The following is a 16,827-nucleotide window of genomic DNA, read 5'->3' on the forward strand; positions in this document are numbered from 1 at the left end:
AGAAAAAGGAAGAAGAGGAAGAAAAGGACAGTACTGGTTGCAAAATAAAATCACTAAAGAGGGCGTCTAAAATTAGCAGCGAGCACTTTGGGTTCTGCAGAACTGGAGTGCATCATTTAAATTGTACATGAAAAATGAAGAGGACAAGACTCTCATCCAGGGAGGAAGGATGGGAGGGTATTGAGGGTGGAGGACAGACTGGAAATAGACAGGGACACTTGTTGAATATAGACCAAAAAGAAAACAAATAGTTTATTATTATCATCTTTATTCGTGGAAAATGTTTTACACACACATTAATACAACAGTCTGTTAAAAATATTCATAAACATGGTTTAAAACAGGTTTTCCTTATGGCACTCATGGTGTCCAGCATTTGTGTAAAATATAAAAGGTATGTTAGATAATATACCTGATTTGCATTTGAATTATTGAAGCTGATATTAGTAAAAAACACATCAGTTGTAAATCTACACTATAATTACTGTAGACTATCATTAGACTACCATTATCAACACTAACTGGGATGAAATATATCCAGGGTCATGGTTAACCTGGTGTGAACCTACATGTATGAATAAGAGGTTAAAAAAGAAAAACACTGATGCACGTTAAAATAATCTCTCGGATAAATAAAGGTTAAATTAAAAGTGTTGAGCCAAGTCTTCAGCCCAGAGTGACGATGAAGGACCGGTACACCTCTCTGTAGGCGTTTCGGAGCAGAACGTACGGGAAGCAGCTCTCCAGCATGTCTTGGCTCAGAAACGGAGATTCCTCCACGATCTGAGTGAATCAGTGTTAAAAGTGTTAAAAGATAAAACTGGGATTATTTTCTGGTTTCTTATTGTTAACAAATCACATTGAAAGACAAAAACAAGCCTGCTCAAAGCCCATTCAACTTTACTGATGATTTAATCTTTAAAAATCACTCATATACTGTTTAATTTAAAGACTAAAATTACTACCTCGTGGTTTTATGCCTCCACTGACCAGTCAGTTGCAGTTTACATCCATGTCTGTCCAGACTTATATAATAAAGGTAGTGAAGAAATTTTGGTAGTGTGAAATTTTGTTATAATTAAGATATCAATTCTTGAGTTATGGCCAAAAATGTGTTTTGTGAGGTGTGTGTGAGGAGAAAATAGTGTGCTTGTTGGGGACTATTTTCAGCCATATTGTAATTATTCTTCGAAAGACTGCAGTTGCAATATGATTCATGATGTGTGGAAAGATCATTTTTGTGTTACGATTTTCAATTTCACTGATGAAATCTATTACAATCATGATGATGTGACCTTTTGTTGGGGTCCGTTTTCTTACATCTGGAGAACATTTGTAGGCCAGAACATCTCTGCAGCACTACAGTACTTCATTAAAATGCTGGTTTGTCACACATTTTATCTTCATCGAAAAAATGTGCAGCCCTAGTTTTTAATTGCTTTTGGACAAAGGTCTATTGCACAGATCTTATCAATAGTTCTTCAGTTCCTTGCTAGTTTTGGTATTTTCATGGGACTTGTTAACAATATAGAAATACTGAAAAACACCACTCATGTATTTTAAACACATTTTCACAGTAATGATTTTCCAAAACAAAAAAATACCTTAATGTCTGTTGTTTTGATAAGGTTGTTGATTAATTCCATTTATTCTGCACCTGTACTTTAATGTGGGCTCAGATCTGTTTATTCTTGATGTTGGAAAAACCCTCCACATTCATTTGAAATGTCAGTTCCACTTTAAAATTTGCCCACTCATTATAAAGGGTTTATAGGATGTCCTTAATGACTTTATTGTTAATGATCCATTTAGTAGCGCTCTAAAGATAAGGAATAAGCCATTACAGAAGACCCCGCAGGCGTGATGGCTTACTGCAAAGAGAAAAACCTCAATTAATGTAGGGTCAGAGGTTTTTCCATCAGTCAGTTTATAAACCCACTTATGCCTTATTGTAAATCTGAAAATACATGATTAATATTGTGCTGTCAGGCCTACCATGTGTAGGAGCAGGTAGATGGACTCTCGGTTTTTGCTCTCAATTCTTTCCACGTTTTGTCCCAACTGCAGAAGAGTGGAAGAGGCCAGCTGTGCAACAACACAAAGAAAAAAAAAAAAAAGAGGCAGATCAAACAACTGGAACGTTTTTTCACTGGTGGACTCGACCTCAACTGGGGCAAAGGTTGGCAGAGTCTTGAGAAAGCTCTTAAACTGAAATATTGTCAGAGTAGTTTGCCCAAGAAACTATTCATCTTTTGTCAAGATCCTCCTATTACATGTATAGCTTTTCTAAAATTCTTTGCACCCAGCTACAGTCATCTGTGTTTTCTGTCAAACTCTTTATTCAATCAGTACTCTTCAACCTTTCTGCTTGCTCCACAATACAAAGCCACGTCTACTTTAGTCCCCATGTCAAAGGCACAGTTCAGTTGAAGATTGATTTTCCTTTTTAAGGCTTCTTTTTCAATTTTTAGAAGCCTGAAAAGGTAAAGCTATTAAGTATTTCACACAAAAAAGGAAAGATTAGAGAAAATTCTGAAATATGAAACACAATATAAAGGCAGATATTCTCATTTCTGACTAAGGTTCATCATGTGACCCCTAGTCTGGACTGTCTACCTTTTCAGTTTGGTTAGTTTTTCTGTTAGCAGGATTACAGAAAAATGAATGTCCTGAAACTTGGTGGAGAAGTGAAGCATGGACCTCTCCACCAATGGCTTCAAATGCTTCAAATGGCTCATAATACACATTTTTCAACAATGTTTTTAAATGCTAATATAAATTGTGCCCACTGAGTTTTCTCTTACTTTTAGACTAGTCGACTAGCCTAAATTAAAATATCTGTTTAGTCGACAGGGAAGTGAGTTGCCAGGAACATTCATAACAGTTGCATCATTTGAATCTGACCAATCTATTTTGTGTGTAAAAGGGGCAGGAATGAGGCGTTAGAAGTTATTGTGAGCTGGGATAATTAGACTTGAGTGCCCTCTAGTTTTCACATTTAAATGGTAAGAAGCTTAATAAAATATTTGCCACTCACCAGGAGGAACTCTTTGAGGTGCTGCTCGATGTTCTTGCCCTGAACAGTGAACATGGCAGCAGCCAGCTGGTTGATGGCTGTAGCTAAACAGTGGATGTTGTTGTTGTGGCCTGAGAAAATAAAAACAGTGAAAAATAGACTGAATAGAATAGCATGTCCTGTAACTTTAGCCACAGAGAGGATGTTTCCGTGGTCTGACAATTAGAAAAAATCTACTTAATGATCCGTAACTGCTCACGGGGTTAATCTATTTCAAAACATGCCAATGGAAAATAGAGACAAAGAAAATAATCTGAGACAAACGCCACCCTGCGCTTTGATAGAAATCTGGTCTATTTGCTGCTCTTAATGTTGCAGTCCAGGCTTGGAGCCAAGTGGTTAGGGTCAGCAGGGCCACATGCCAAGAGTAACTGTATCGATGCACGTCAGCTGAAGTTATCTGTAAACAAAAGTCTCTCAACAGAAACGTGTTTCTCATTAACCAACATACTTTGCTTCAAACCACGTCAGTCAGACTGGAAAGTATGATACACAGAGATGCTAATAAGCCTCTTGTTTCAGGGTGGAGTACCTATTTTAGACACTATCAGCAGCTGGTAACTAATGGCTGGAAGAAGCAGTGATTAGTATTTGGTTGAGGGCCGTCTGGAGACTAATTACTGTTTGTAGCAGCTGGAAATGAATGAATGAATATGCACCTCCATGCTCTCGGCTGTAGAAGGAGTTGGGGTCCATGGCTAGGGTCGGCAGGGACACAGCGATGTAGACCAGCAGCAAACAGGACAGCTTGTACTCCTCATCAATTGATGTGTTATCTATGAAGAAGACATTAAGAATGGGTTGCATCGACAAGGATTCATTTCAAACCTGATTAAATCATGGCTTAAAGTGATAGTTCAACCAAAAATGAAATTTCGCTCAATATCTACTCACCCCTGTACTCACTGCTGAACCATCACGAGTAAGCTAACTAGGTGAACTGACTTTTTTGCGAGCTAGCAAACAATTATAACTTTTTTCTTTGTAGCTATCTAACAAACATATATGATATTCAGTCAACTGTTTTAGCTAGGAAGCAAACAATATAACATTTTTTTCTTTTACTTTTTAGCTAATATACAATATACCATTTAGGTAACTTTGCTAGATCGCTAGCAAACAATATAATGTCAACTTATTTATAACATGTAGTTGTAATTTTTTAGCTAGCAAACAAATAACATCATGTTTAGTTAACTTTAGTTTGGTACAAACAGTTTAACTTTGAAAGATATTTTAGGTAAAGTTTAGTTAACTTTTTAGCATGTTAGCAAACAGTGTAACTTAAAAAAAAGCTGGCTACTAAGAAATTCAATGTTTTGATAACATTTAGCCAGCAAACAATGTGACATTTTGTTAACGTTGTAGCTAGACATTAAAAAAATTCAACATTTAGTTAAGGAATACAGAGCAGCTGAAAGTTAACTTTTCCTGCCAGTTTTCCTCTTTTATACTTACTGGGTCACCACAGCACTCAATTTTATTTTCTGTAAATTTATTAATGTGGGTAAGCAAGCATCTCCATATTTACTAAACTCTATTTAATTTTGGTTTACATAACAAAATTTGGATTTCCAAAGCTGTAATCAGTTTCAAATTGAGAAAAAAAGCTCTGTTTAATTTAAAATCTGGATTTACTTTGAATAGCACTGAGGTTAAATTAATCTTTGTTGGTTCAGCCCAGTCTAAGACATGAAAGAACATTCTGATGACTAAGCCTGTCTACAAAAGTGGCACTAATGGATTTAGTGTTACCTGTTTGCATGCTGCCAATAGCTGTGACGAGGGCCGGATCAATATCGCATGCCAACCCTGCAGCAGAAGCCAGCTCAAAAACATTCAGAGTCACCTGTAAGATCAGAAAGCATTAAAGGAAGTGCAGCTAAAACAGTTTCTGCATCGAGGGGTTGCATAATGCCAACATGAAGTGCAATTTAAATTTAATGCACCATTTAAATTTTCATCATCTTGTTGCCTTTTATTGCCCCATGCTGAGAAACAAGCACAGCCAGTGGGGCGCTGATCTGTGCTTTGGATTTTACTAGCAGCCTCAAAAGTGACATACTGTATGTTCTCTGAGGAGTGACACTAAATCAGTGGTGGGTGTCTTTGTCTTGACACAGAGGTTCTGATCTTGCCCTATTTCTGGTTTCATGCATGGTTGGCCTGTCTGGGCAGAATGTTTCCACTGATGTGGTTTATAGTGCAGAGCTGCAGCAGTGATCACAGTCTCTCTCACGGAGGCATGAGCTGGCTGCTGACGTCTTTGGGGTTATCCTGGCCCCGGCTGTGGCACGGCTGTCATGCCTCACTCAGGGGCCAGACGTAAGGAAAGGAGGGGGGAGTTCATGAGTCACACAGATTGCTCCAGAGGGAGATAAGGAATTTAATTTGGTTGGTACTAGAGAGTATAAAAAAATGTGTTTCTCTGGAACTCTCCCACTCAGATCCACTGTTGCACACACTGTCTTATTATCTAAATAAATTATATTCTGCCACAAACTGTGCTACAGTATATTCTGCATTCTTAACCTCTGATCGGCCAACTCCTCAAAGTCTCAAATGTAAATACAATAATATGCTGTCAACCTAAGTTCTCCCACAATAAGCTGGCCCTGTGAAAATAAGCTGTTAATATACTGTTGATAAACTGTGATGGGATGATTCATGCACAGCGGAGGCTGATTATTGCACTTCAGTTCCTCTGTGGGATCTCAACATATGGATGTCTTTTTTCTTTTTTTTTTACAGTGTATCTGTCATAGAGTGGTATAAGAGCTGTGTTTTACCTTGATGTCATCTTCAGGAGAGATGAAGTCTCTCAGGCACTCGAGGGGTCCCATCAGGTACGGACAATGCTTCATCAGGATCTAGATTACAGGAATAAATAGCACAATATTACTGAGGAACATGTTTATATATCGGCAGGTCAAGGGTGATTTTCTTCCAGCTTCATACAGTAGAATTAGACATTAGCAGTGAACAGAACCATGATTCACCTGTCATGTATTATTCTTTCTTATTCAAACATTATATAATATAATGTTCTATAATATTATATATTGAGACGGAGGATAAACGAGGACACCAGAGAGTAAAACTAGTTTTAACTTTTTCAAAGTAACTAACTCAAGGTCCATTTACTAACTTTTTTCAAGAGCTTTTAACATTATAGCATAGAAATAGCTCATTTGTCATCCCACGACTCAGGGAAGGAACTTAAATGGTTGTATATAACTACTGTATATAAACTAACTATACGTTATATTAAATAATGGATGGGCCTTCCAGGTCTGAAAACTGAAGTCAGTGTGTAAACACCTGAAACTTATATTCTTGCATTGCTGCTCCACTGATGGCAAAAAGAAGTCAGATTGTATGTACTCTTATGGAAAAATTAGCCTTCTTCTGTCTTGATTTATTTCCTCAGTGAACAGTTTCCTAGTGAGTTTGTGTCGCAATTACTAGTTTACAGTCTTCTTCAATACAGGAAGATGTTCATTTTATAAATTATAGTTCTATTAAGAGTAAAATAGACAGTAAAACAGGGTTAACCATGTGATTGGCAAATCATTGTCAATGAGTCTGTTGAGTGTAACGCACAGGGCTCATGACACTCAGATCAGAATGTCAAACTATGCAGTGTTGATCAAATATGGATCAAGATTCTGTCATTACATTGCTTATTTCTTGCCTTACAACGTATTTTAGTGACTGTTTAGTTGTAATATGTGAAAGATGGAGACCAGGCTGGCTGCCATTGTTTCCTGCTGAACAGATGAGCCAAAACCACACAACGCCCAAGTCGCAGTACGTCACCCACAGCTCTGCGCTCTTATCAGTACTGCACACGCTCTGGTTGCATAAAATCAAGGTGACAACCCCAATAATGCAAAACTCGAGTCTCGAAATCGTAGCCCACAAACCAGTGGGTGACATCATGGATGTTTCACACTATAACTTCCTGTGTATGATAATGAAAAAACTCCAACCGCTGATGAAGACTGTGAGTTGCAGTTGAAAGCTTTTGGAAAGCTACTAATACCTCTTTTCTATCAATATGGAACCAGTTTCATTCCCGTTCCCGCACCTTATTTAGAACCGTTCATCCTTGAGTACAATGATTCTGCTTAAAAGTAGTGGAAATATGGGCTGGTTGTCTAGATTGTACAAAGGTTCCAAGAGCCTTTAAGAACCAAAGCTACTTTTGTGGAAGAGGGGTATGAGTGAACCTCAAGCTACAAGGTCAAGAATGAACTTTCACTCTTAATTTCAACTTCTCTATTTTCTAAAGAATCCCTCCCTCTTCTTTGTTGTACCTATACACTGTGTTACAAGTGTGTTCATCAGCATGTCAGACATCTAAGAGTTTCATATTATCATAAAATCTTGTTGGACGTTACATTTTTCAGACAATCCTGTGCCATTGATCTGAAGGACAGGATCACCCCGATGATGGTCATCCTCTTCAGCACATTCTCTCCACCTACAGGTTCATATGAAACACATCAAGAGTAAATTAGAGTACTGTTCTAAAGAATGTGGCAAAGTAATGAGGTTTTACATTATCATTCATTTTTTCTGAGCTTTGTAAGCTAAGAGATCTAGAAAAATGTTTGATTATATGCTCTACAATATGTCCATAAGATACATCCATTCATTTACTTATCTAGGATTTGCATGTCTCTTCTTACATATTTTTTTAAAATTAACAGTTACATTCAGAGACATTTTGGACTCTGCCAACTTCAGCATCCTCACAGACTGTTGCTAATGCAGACAAAAGTATGAAGCAAATTTGTGACTGTAAAGTCAATGGACTTTAGCTCCTGACTGACAAAGGATTTTAAGAGATTTGATATGAAGACAATGAGTAGAGCCTGTTTCCTCCTTTGTTTTACTTAATTTGTTTGTTTTGCACAGGCCGTGGTGGCTGCAAGTGCTGAGAGGATTTCCCTCAGACTGTCTTTACCGCATTTTAAAATGACCATAATTAACTCAATTTTATGCCTGTCTCTATATTAAAAACCTCACAGAATTGTCAAGATCCAGATCAGTTTTCATTTCTCTACAATAAATGTCTTAAATTAAGGAGAAATAATAAGATCATTTAGTACTAATATCATCTTACCCTTCAAAATAAAATAACTGTCATGAAAAGAACAGGGTCCTGCTGGTCTCCTGGTGAATTTAAGATATGTGTTTGTCAGTCAGTATGGAAATTATCTATAGTAGGCCTGCTCCTCCTTTGTTTCTTGTTATCACTTGTCTTCTACTGTCACATTTTTCACTTTGTATCTGATCTCCTCCTGTCCCCTGCAGATCTCCTCCTCTTACATCTTCCCACATTCCCCTCTCCACTTCTCACCTGTCAGCCTCTTTTTAAGACTGACCATTTCCTCCGGCTTATCAAAGTTGCTCTTCATCTGTACCAGGATGTCCATGTTCTCGATCACCAGTTTCTAGCAGAAGAGAGGGAAGTGAAATAAGTGTTAAAAGTATCCTCGGGTGGGAGTTATGATGGAGAGAGGTCATAGCTGTGACAGATCTGTCTCTCAGCAAGTTCAGAGCTCCTCACTTCAATCGTAAGTGTCAAAGTGGGGAGTCTGTCTGACACTGTACAGCCTGAGCTAACTGGTGCCTTATGAGGATCAACTAATTTTAAGAGATAGACAAGAAAATAAAGGAAAAATCAGGAATTGTGTAAATTCACTAGGCTACACTAGACTTACTGATGCTTTACTACTTGTGCTCATGAATTTGACTATTGGTTTGTAAACACAGTAATTACTTAAAGTGACTTTTTGACACATGCAGGTTGTTTTAGTTGACAAAAAATATGTGATAGAAATGTATAATATAGAAATAAGTGTGCAAAATGTATAATGTTGTGTTCACTCTGGCTTGGTAATTTGTATGCTAGAGAAACTACTGCCACTAACACGCTTTCTGCCACAGAGAAACAGCAAACACAACAGCGCTAACAGAAACGTGAGCATGTTAGATAGCCAGGGCTAGCCTTTACTAAAACTATATCTACTTTCAGATTTTTCTCCAGCTGTTATCTGTAAATGGAGAATATCAGTTTTGATCACTTTACACCTTTATTATCCAATTTGTCATAACTAAAACAAAAGGGTAAATCCAACACGATTTGAGAAAATAATCTAGCTAAACTCCTGCTAAAGCTAATTAGCTGGGTGGCTATCACCTCAGCTTTTGACTGTATGGAATTCCAATGCTTTTTGTGGTTAAGCTACCTTTAAATCAAATGTTTAAATGTATTACATTGTACATTTATTTGTTATGTTGATTTCTGTGTAAACGTCAATAGCAGGCAAAAACATACAATACAGCAAACAACTCAGTTTGTTATAACTAAGACATGGTGCTTAATCCAATCGTGACTGAGAAACTCCTGCTATTAAAGCTAATGAGCTTCATCTCAGCTTTTGACTTTAATGAAATTTGCTTAAGCTATATTTAAATAATGTATTTAACGTACTGAATTGTAAAATAATTTGCAATTTTAATTTCAGTCTACACATCAATAGCAGAAAAAACAGCAAACCACAATTCATAAGCTATAGATTGAAAATAATAAAAATAAAGTTGTTAACTTTATCTGAAACTAGTTAAATGAAAGCTGAAAAGAACACAAACTAGATAAATGATAATTCCCCATGCATTAATTTAAGACTATCCAAAGACAAAGTGCAGTAGCAACTCTGCATAATTTAGGCATTATGTATGTTATATGGCAATGATTTTTTGGGGTCATAAAATAGTCAGTGTCTGTTTGAATCTGAGTTTGCACGTGAGTAATACTCACATGGCTTTGGCTTTATACCCCCAGCTCCCACGCTTAGCTTTTAAGAGTGAGTCCTTGTAGGGGAGAGGTTGAGGTGGTCGGTTGATCAAACACAAGACTTTCACTTAGGAAACTGGGGTTTTAGTCCCGTGTGAAGCAGTTCTTGTTTTTATTATTTTCAGCTTTCAGTCGCAGTTTTGTTCGCTCTAAACAACAAAACTACATGATTAGATTCAGGAAAGGATCATCATTTGTCTCTGTCATGCAGGTGTTTTAGACACACTGGCTTTTCCACCCTGGGTGCATTGTTGCATGCATTGCCGGCTTCTGACACCTGGGTGCTAATAGCATCTGCCTAAAATAATCAGGGCATAAAATGAATACATCACAAGTGTTTTTTCTCAGTAACTCTTCTTCTGATGTTACTACACCTTTGTAGGACAGTAAAGTCTCCCTACCACAGACAAGTAATACTTTGATCAAAGTTTATTTCATCACAGTTACCCAGATAATTCAGCAGGCAACTGATCTTCGTCCTTTGCATCATACTGTACCTTCAGCTCACTGACTTGAGAGGTGATGTGCCACATCAGGTTCTCACTCAGAAACTTCAGGCCATATGGACCAATTAGCTCCGCCAGGGCCTGCAACTCTGTTGAAAGGGTGACATGAATAATTTACAGATCAAGATTGGAGAGAGATGAGGGATCAACAGAAGCTAAAATTGATGTTGATGGTAATCAACGTGTTTATAAAAATGCCCGACAGGAACCAGGCTCAGGTGGAGAGGTGTTGTTTCCAGGGCAGTGGTTTTACATGAACCTGGCACACGAAGCTTGACTCTGTACCAGTGACAAAAATACAAAAGGACACTGATTAAATTAGATTTGTGTGTGTAGCTAAATCAATGAAAGAGAGACCACTGCAGCTATTAGACCTTTCACTCAGCTCAACAGCTCTCTGTGAATATGGATGGATCAGGTCATGTGTGGTTAAAATAGTAGGTGGTTAATGGATGGGCGGGTGAGTCACAGTGAGGCAAGCGGATACCTCACTATGGAGTAAATATAGACAACGAGGATGACGTTGTGAGGGGGCGTCTATTGAAGTGCAGTGGTCTCCAAGGTACTGTGTGTGTGCGTGCCTCATGAATGCATCTCTGAGTGTAGGTTTGTATAATGTTCACGTTTGCTTGTGTGTGTGTGAGCCTACGTTTGTAGTGGAGTGAATGTACCCTTAAAGGGATAGTATGGATTATTTGAAGTGGGGTTGTAGGAGATACTTATTGACAGTCAGTGTATAATCTACAGTAGATATTCGTCGAGATGCCCCCAGTTTGGAGTAGTGGCAGGAGTACCGGTGTAACAAGCTAAGCGATGTACTGCTGTGGACAGGGTCACCAGCAAAACATATTTTAGCCACCTAAAAAAGACCCCCACAAAAACCTATATCAGTTTAAGTGTACGCTATATTTAGAATATTTTCATCATTTTATATTGCAGTTAGACAAGAAACTGCCTTTATATTCCTGTCTCCAAAGCCACCAGACTCCATTGGGGAAAAAAGCAGTAATTTTACTGCACAAAAAAATGGAGTTGTTGGTCTATCGCTGCCTCCATTGGTTTGTTTGTGTATTATTGTGTGGCATCTGTGTTTTAAAAGGTTAATTCAGATACACTGAAGTCACAAAATATCACAAATAAAGTAACAGATGGAAGCAATGATGGACTAGGAATTCCTGTGCTCTGCAAGGTGAAATGAGAATGTTATTCCATTTGGGTCTGGCTGGTTTGGACAGAGTGATATTTGGCTTATATAACTGCATTTTCATGTGAGAAAAGGCTGTTTGATAGTGTCCACTTGAACTGATGACTTCTTTTTTAGGTGGGTTGTGTTTTTTGGCTAAATTTCATTTTGCTGCTGAGTTAAACTGTGCCACACTGATTTGGATTTCCATGACCACTTTTAACACACCAAGCTGTGCTAAGATTGCACCTGAGATTGACCATCTCTGGAGTGGAGCCAAAGCGAGCCCGACCCGCCTGAAATAAGGATGTGTCGTGACTCAGCTCATGTTTGCAGGAGAGCAGAGAGACTTTTTAAAGTCTGTGTGTTCAGCTTTCAGTAGCTTGGCTGAATCTCTGTGGTTTGAAGCTTAGTTTCGTTCCTGCAGCACTGTCTTTACTATATCTGCTTTATTTTCTGGTTTCATGTCACATTCAGCTGTAGGAGTTGTGCTAAGTTGCTGCTGATGAAAACACAACATTTCCTGGTTTTGGTGCTTCATAAAAACAGCTTTTAAACAACAAAATTACCAAGGACGTTTATTGAGAAGAAATGATTGAAAATGAAGTGTTTATCCACTGGTATACAGTTGCTTGACCACAGCTAAGATCACCTTCAGTCAAATACATGCCTTCAGGCAGGTAGGTCCGGCTATAATGCAGATGTAAATCCCTGACACACTTGACTGGCGTGCTGAATCCAACTGACTCGAGCCAAGCCAGCACGAGTGTATGGAAAAAGGATAACTGGTTATGGATAAGTACCTCATACAACCCCACTTCAAATAATCCAAACTATCCGTTTAATATAGTCACAAGGTGGATTCTGCTCCTACAAGGTATTGAGGAAGCTGTGTGTCGGGGAGACAAGTGATGCTGGACTAGATCTAAGACAGGGACAGATGACCGTGGGAGATGATAAGTAATACTGAACTTTACATTAGCCAGGCAGTGTCAGAATAAACTACATCATGACAGGCGGTGTGAAAGAAAACACCGCACACCAACACGATAACAAGCTCCACATCCTCTTGAGCAATAATTCTCCTCTGCATGTGGTGCCAGAGGAGTGAACAAGATCTGCAAGTTGTGGCTCTCAAAAAAGTGAGTCATCTCTTTTGGATCTGTGGGGCTGTGATCATTAAAAACTTAGAGTACAGGGGAACTTTAAGATTCTGTCAAGGGGAAGACCATGTGTGAAAATGGAGACCTTTCTGTCTCACTCATGCATTTTTTTTTTGCACTTGTCATACAAACATTCTCATAGAAGAAAATGTGTTGGCAAACTTTTCTTCAGATTACACCCACGCAAACAAAATTCTCTGCACTTTGCAGGAGCATAAATACATGAATTTAGTGTACAGCTTGGACAAGTTCATAGTTAACCTCTACCAAAAGTTAAACTTGTTACTATGGATACTAAGCTCTGCATGTCACTAATGATGATGCAACATGCAATAAAAGCTTTGTATTATTTGTCCCCCACTTCCTTTATCTCCTTCTTAGTGAAACACAGAGGTGATAATACAAAAATGTGTGAAAAGTGGCACCTCTAACTTTGTTATTAGAGATGTGAGCATTCATCCAGATGAAATGAGAGATGCACCTTAAGGTCCTACACATTAAATGGCTGTAATTACACTCTGGGGCTGACCTGATATATCCGAAAACTCCTCTGCTCTGAAACTCGGGTCGTTGTCAGTTGTCTGGTTGACAAAGCAGAGCATTGTGGGACAGTGAACGATGAGGGAGTTGCTGGCCTGACGTAGGAGACTCTCCAGGTACCTGAGGTGCCAAAAAAAAGAAAACAAAACATCAGCTTTTACACAACAGATGTTTGAATTAAATAGAGAGAAAATGTGAGACAGAGACAGGAAGCAAGGCAAAGAGACAGAGAAACCAAGAGGATGCACTTGTGAGTGCTACTTGCTGTACTGCATGCACGACGCTTCCTGTGTCCTACTGTGTATGATGGTTGTGCTACATGTCAATAAAGCAACAGTATATTTGGATATGGATATATGAGTGTACCACAGGGTTCTGTATTAGGTCCACTTTTATTCAGTATTTATAAGGGGTTACACGATTCTCCAAATCCACAATATTACTTTGGATTTTTGATTTCGATTTGAATTTTCATTTAAACATTTTTGAATGCCATCGTTGGACTATCAGGTTTTGATTTGCAGAGATCAACAGAGCACTAGTTTTATGCCTCGACTACTGTCATTTACATTTTCAAATTCTTCTTTAAAAAGAGACTCTGTATAGAATCAAGTGTGATATAACAGCCAGTAAGCTACGCTGTGTCGTCTTTGAAGTGTTGTTTTTTCTTCACGCACGTGTTGGATGCAGCAAGTAGGTAAGGTTGGAGAGAAAAACAAATACACTATTGGAAGAATTGCTGGTTCTGCCTGTCAGTTCTTGAAATCTGAAATGGATTTTTGATTTTATAATGAAATCTTGACCCCCTAACTATTTATATAAATAATCTGGGTCAAAACGTGCCAGAGGCTAATTTTGATTTTTATGCCGATGACGCTGTTATAAGCTGCTGTGTGGCAACAGGCTACTGAATACTTATGAAATGCTTTTATTTTTGTTCAGAATACCCTGCTTGAGCTTAAACTGATTCGAAATACAGATAAAACCAAGCATATGTTTTTTTTAAGTGATATTTTTAATTTGCATACCTCTGCTCAGTATCCTCATATGGGTGATACATCTTACAATGCGTCCTCGAGGTTCATTACGAATGATAAAGCTCTGACTCACCACTGACCTTTGACCACCTGTAGGTTCTCACATCTGTACACCTTTATATCAAAAGAAATTGTTGATCTGCTCCTATACTACTTACACGTCTTTATCCCGAAAAAAAAACAAAAAAAACACTGCTGACTTCTTTATGCTCTGTAGCCCAAACATTAGGACAGAAATTGCAAAAATGGCTTTTGGGTATTCTGCTCCCTCTGCGTGGAATTAGTTGCAGAATGACTTGAATCTCAAAGAATTGATCTTGTTAAATGCTTTAAACTGAAAGAATTAGAGGCAGATTTCTGAGGATGTCAGTGTTTTTAATTAACCTGGTTATGCAACTCATCCCTTGATATTCCTCTTTTTGAAATGTGAGTTTTAGTTTTGGATTGCCTTGGCTGTATTTGCCTTGAAAAAGAGATTCTTAATTTCAGCAGGACCCATGGTCAAATAAAAGTCAAATACAAGATAATGAAGATAAAAGCTACTACTTTTGTTGATTTTGGTGGTCCCTGTGGAAAAAGTCAGTAGCATTTCCACCATAATGACCACAAAATGTCCCGTCAAAAAAGAAAGAAAAATCTCCTGCTGACTTAATGTATTACTTTGCCTGGGAAAATGTAAACACAGACTTGTTTCATCTGATTTCATTTCCGGTTGAGTCCTTAACAATAACTAGGCCTATATAGGAATATCCAGTCTTTTCGCTCATAGTCTTGTTATCTTATGTAGATCATATAGAGGCATCAGTATTAAATTAAGTCTGTATCATAAACACTTAAAAACTCCCTGTTGTAGCTTTAAATAATCTGTTTAAATGGACCCTTGCATGTAGCATTTGGTAAATACACCATTATATTACACACCAGTTTGTGTAGAGGGTTGTGATGGTCTGCCCTCCTCGTGAGTCCAGTGGCTGCGTCTGCTGCAGCAGGGCGTTCTTCACCAGCCGGGTGACGTCGACATTGATGTAGCTAGAGAGGCTTTGCAGGCTGGTTGTATAGGCTCTCACCGCCGCCAGGAGGTCCGAGGGCCGGGATATCTCCTGGGTGGTCTGGTTGTAATTGGCCATTCGCACGATGATCCTGGAGAAACATGTTTAACCAACATCAGTTATCACCAGGCCAGAGTGGACAGATGGGGCCTTAAAACTGGTTAAACGAGCCATGGCGGCATGGTACTACACTCTCATTAGGTCAGCACATTCACTGCTGCAGGGCTTCAGTCCAGTTTTATTTATTTTTTGTCAGGTCCCTGCACCATCTCTCCTTCCTTCTCTGACTGGACTTTATTTACAATTTTGGCCATGGAAGGACCAGTTGGTGTGAGCGTGCTGCTACTGAAAGGCCGCTAATTTTAGGGTGACAGGGGAGATAATCATCAGTTCAGACAGGGAGACTAAGCAGAGCATATACACAGAAACATCAGGTTGCCCTGGTACCAATCCCTAATCTAAATAACAGTTAGCACTGAAATGACACAGAGCGAGGGAGTGACCTGATGGATCACTTCTTAGATTTTTAAGCGGGTGCAACACTGCCTGACACGGAGGATTCAGATAGTAAAAACAGAGCTCATTATAGTGATGGAGGAGACATTTCACAAGAGACAACTGCCAAACACTTCGCAATTGTCAGGAGAAGCCTGTCCAAAACTGGAAATGGGTGACAATTTGGAGAAAATACAGCTTGAGATACTTCTGAGTTTTTTCCAAGTGTTCAGGTTTTAATTCTCTTGACTCCCAGATTTCCCCGAGGGGATGTATAAAGTATCTATCTCTGGAAATTTGGCTTGAAACTGTAAAAATACATATATGATATCAAAGTTGAGTTCCCATTAATCATTCACAAAAATCTTAGAGAAAATAAGCATTCATAACTATAAGAAAAAAAAAGTTAAAAAGTTTCAACCACTCATAAAGCCTGTACAGGTATGGTATCTCCCTCAGGGGTACTGGTCTAGGAAACTAAGCAAAGTACTGCTGTGGAGTTGGCAGCTGCAAAACATTTTACCACTTGAAAAAGGCCCACCTAAAATAATTTTTTAAAAAATTGCTTTAAGTGTACGTTATATTTGGAACTGCTTTACTTTTCTGTCAGACAGTCTTCTCTGACAAGAAACGGAAGCCACGTTTCACAGGTTTGGTTTTGTGTCTCGTCATTTCTTGTTTCCTTTATGTGTTTGTTTACTTAACGTCCTGTTTCCTGGATAGAGTCACCTGTGTCTCACCAGTTAATTAGTGCTTTGTCTCTTTAGTCAGTGTGTGTTCCCTCTTTCAGTTGTCTGTTCATCTTCATCCTTTGTCAGCTGACTCTAGCTTCCAGTTGCTCATAGTGCTTGTCTTCGTTATTGGCTTTGATCTTTTCCCTGCTGAACACTGTGACGTCACCATTGACCTT

At 38.6% G+C, this 16,827-nt stretch overlaps 1 protein-coding gene across 1 annotated transcript in view; it reads right to left on the reverse strand.

The window, feature by feature from the left end:
• Positions 1-525: 525 nt before the first annotated feature.
• Positions 526-16,827, reverse strand: part of nckap1l (NCK associated protein 1 like) — a 37,060-nt gene continuing 20,758 nt past the window's right edge. The window contains exons 21-31 of the mRNA XM_084737004.1: positions 15,295-15,513; positions 13,326-13,456; positions 10,442-10,539; positions 8,445-8,538; positions 7,480-7,562; positions 5,866-5,946; positions 4,832-4,925; positions 3,736-3,852; positions 3,038-3,147; positions 1,996-2,085; positions 526-783 (exon numbers count right to left, since the gene is read on the reverse strand). Of these exons, the coding sequence (XP_084593130.1) occupies positions 667-783; positions 1,996-2,085; positions 3,038-3,147; positions 3,736-3,852; positions 4,832-4,925; positions 5,866-5,946; positions 7,480-7,562; positions 8,445-8,538; positions 10,442-10,539; positions 13,326-13,456; positions 15,295-15,513 (1,234 nt within the window). The 3' untranslated portion in view covers positions 526-666. The remainder of the gene's footprint in view (positions 784-1,995; positions 2,086-3,037; positions 3,148-3,735; positions 3,853-4,831; positions 4,926-5,865; positions 5,947-7,479; positions 7,563-8,444; positions 8,539-10,441; positions 10,540-13,325; positions 13,457-15,294; positions 15,514-16,827) is intronic.

The sequence above is a fragment of the Lutjanus erythropterus genome, chromosome 2 (genome assembly GCF_056507025.1).
Source record: "Lutjanus erythropterus isolate fLutEry1 chromosome 2, fLutEry1.hap2, whole genome shotgun sequence".
In the NCBI taxonomy this organism is placed as follows: Eukaryota; Metazoa; Chordata; class Actinopteri; order Lutjaniformes; family Lutjanidae; genus Lutjanus; species Lutjanus erythropterus.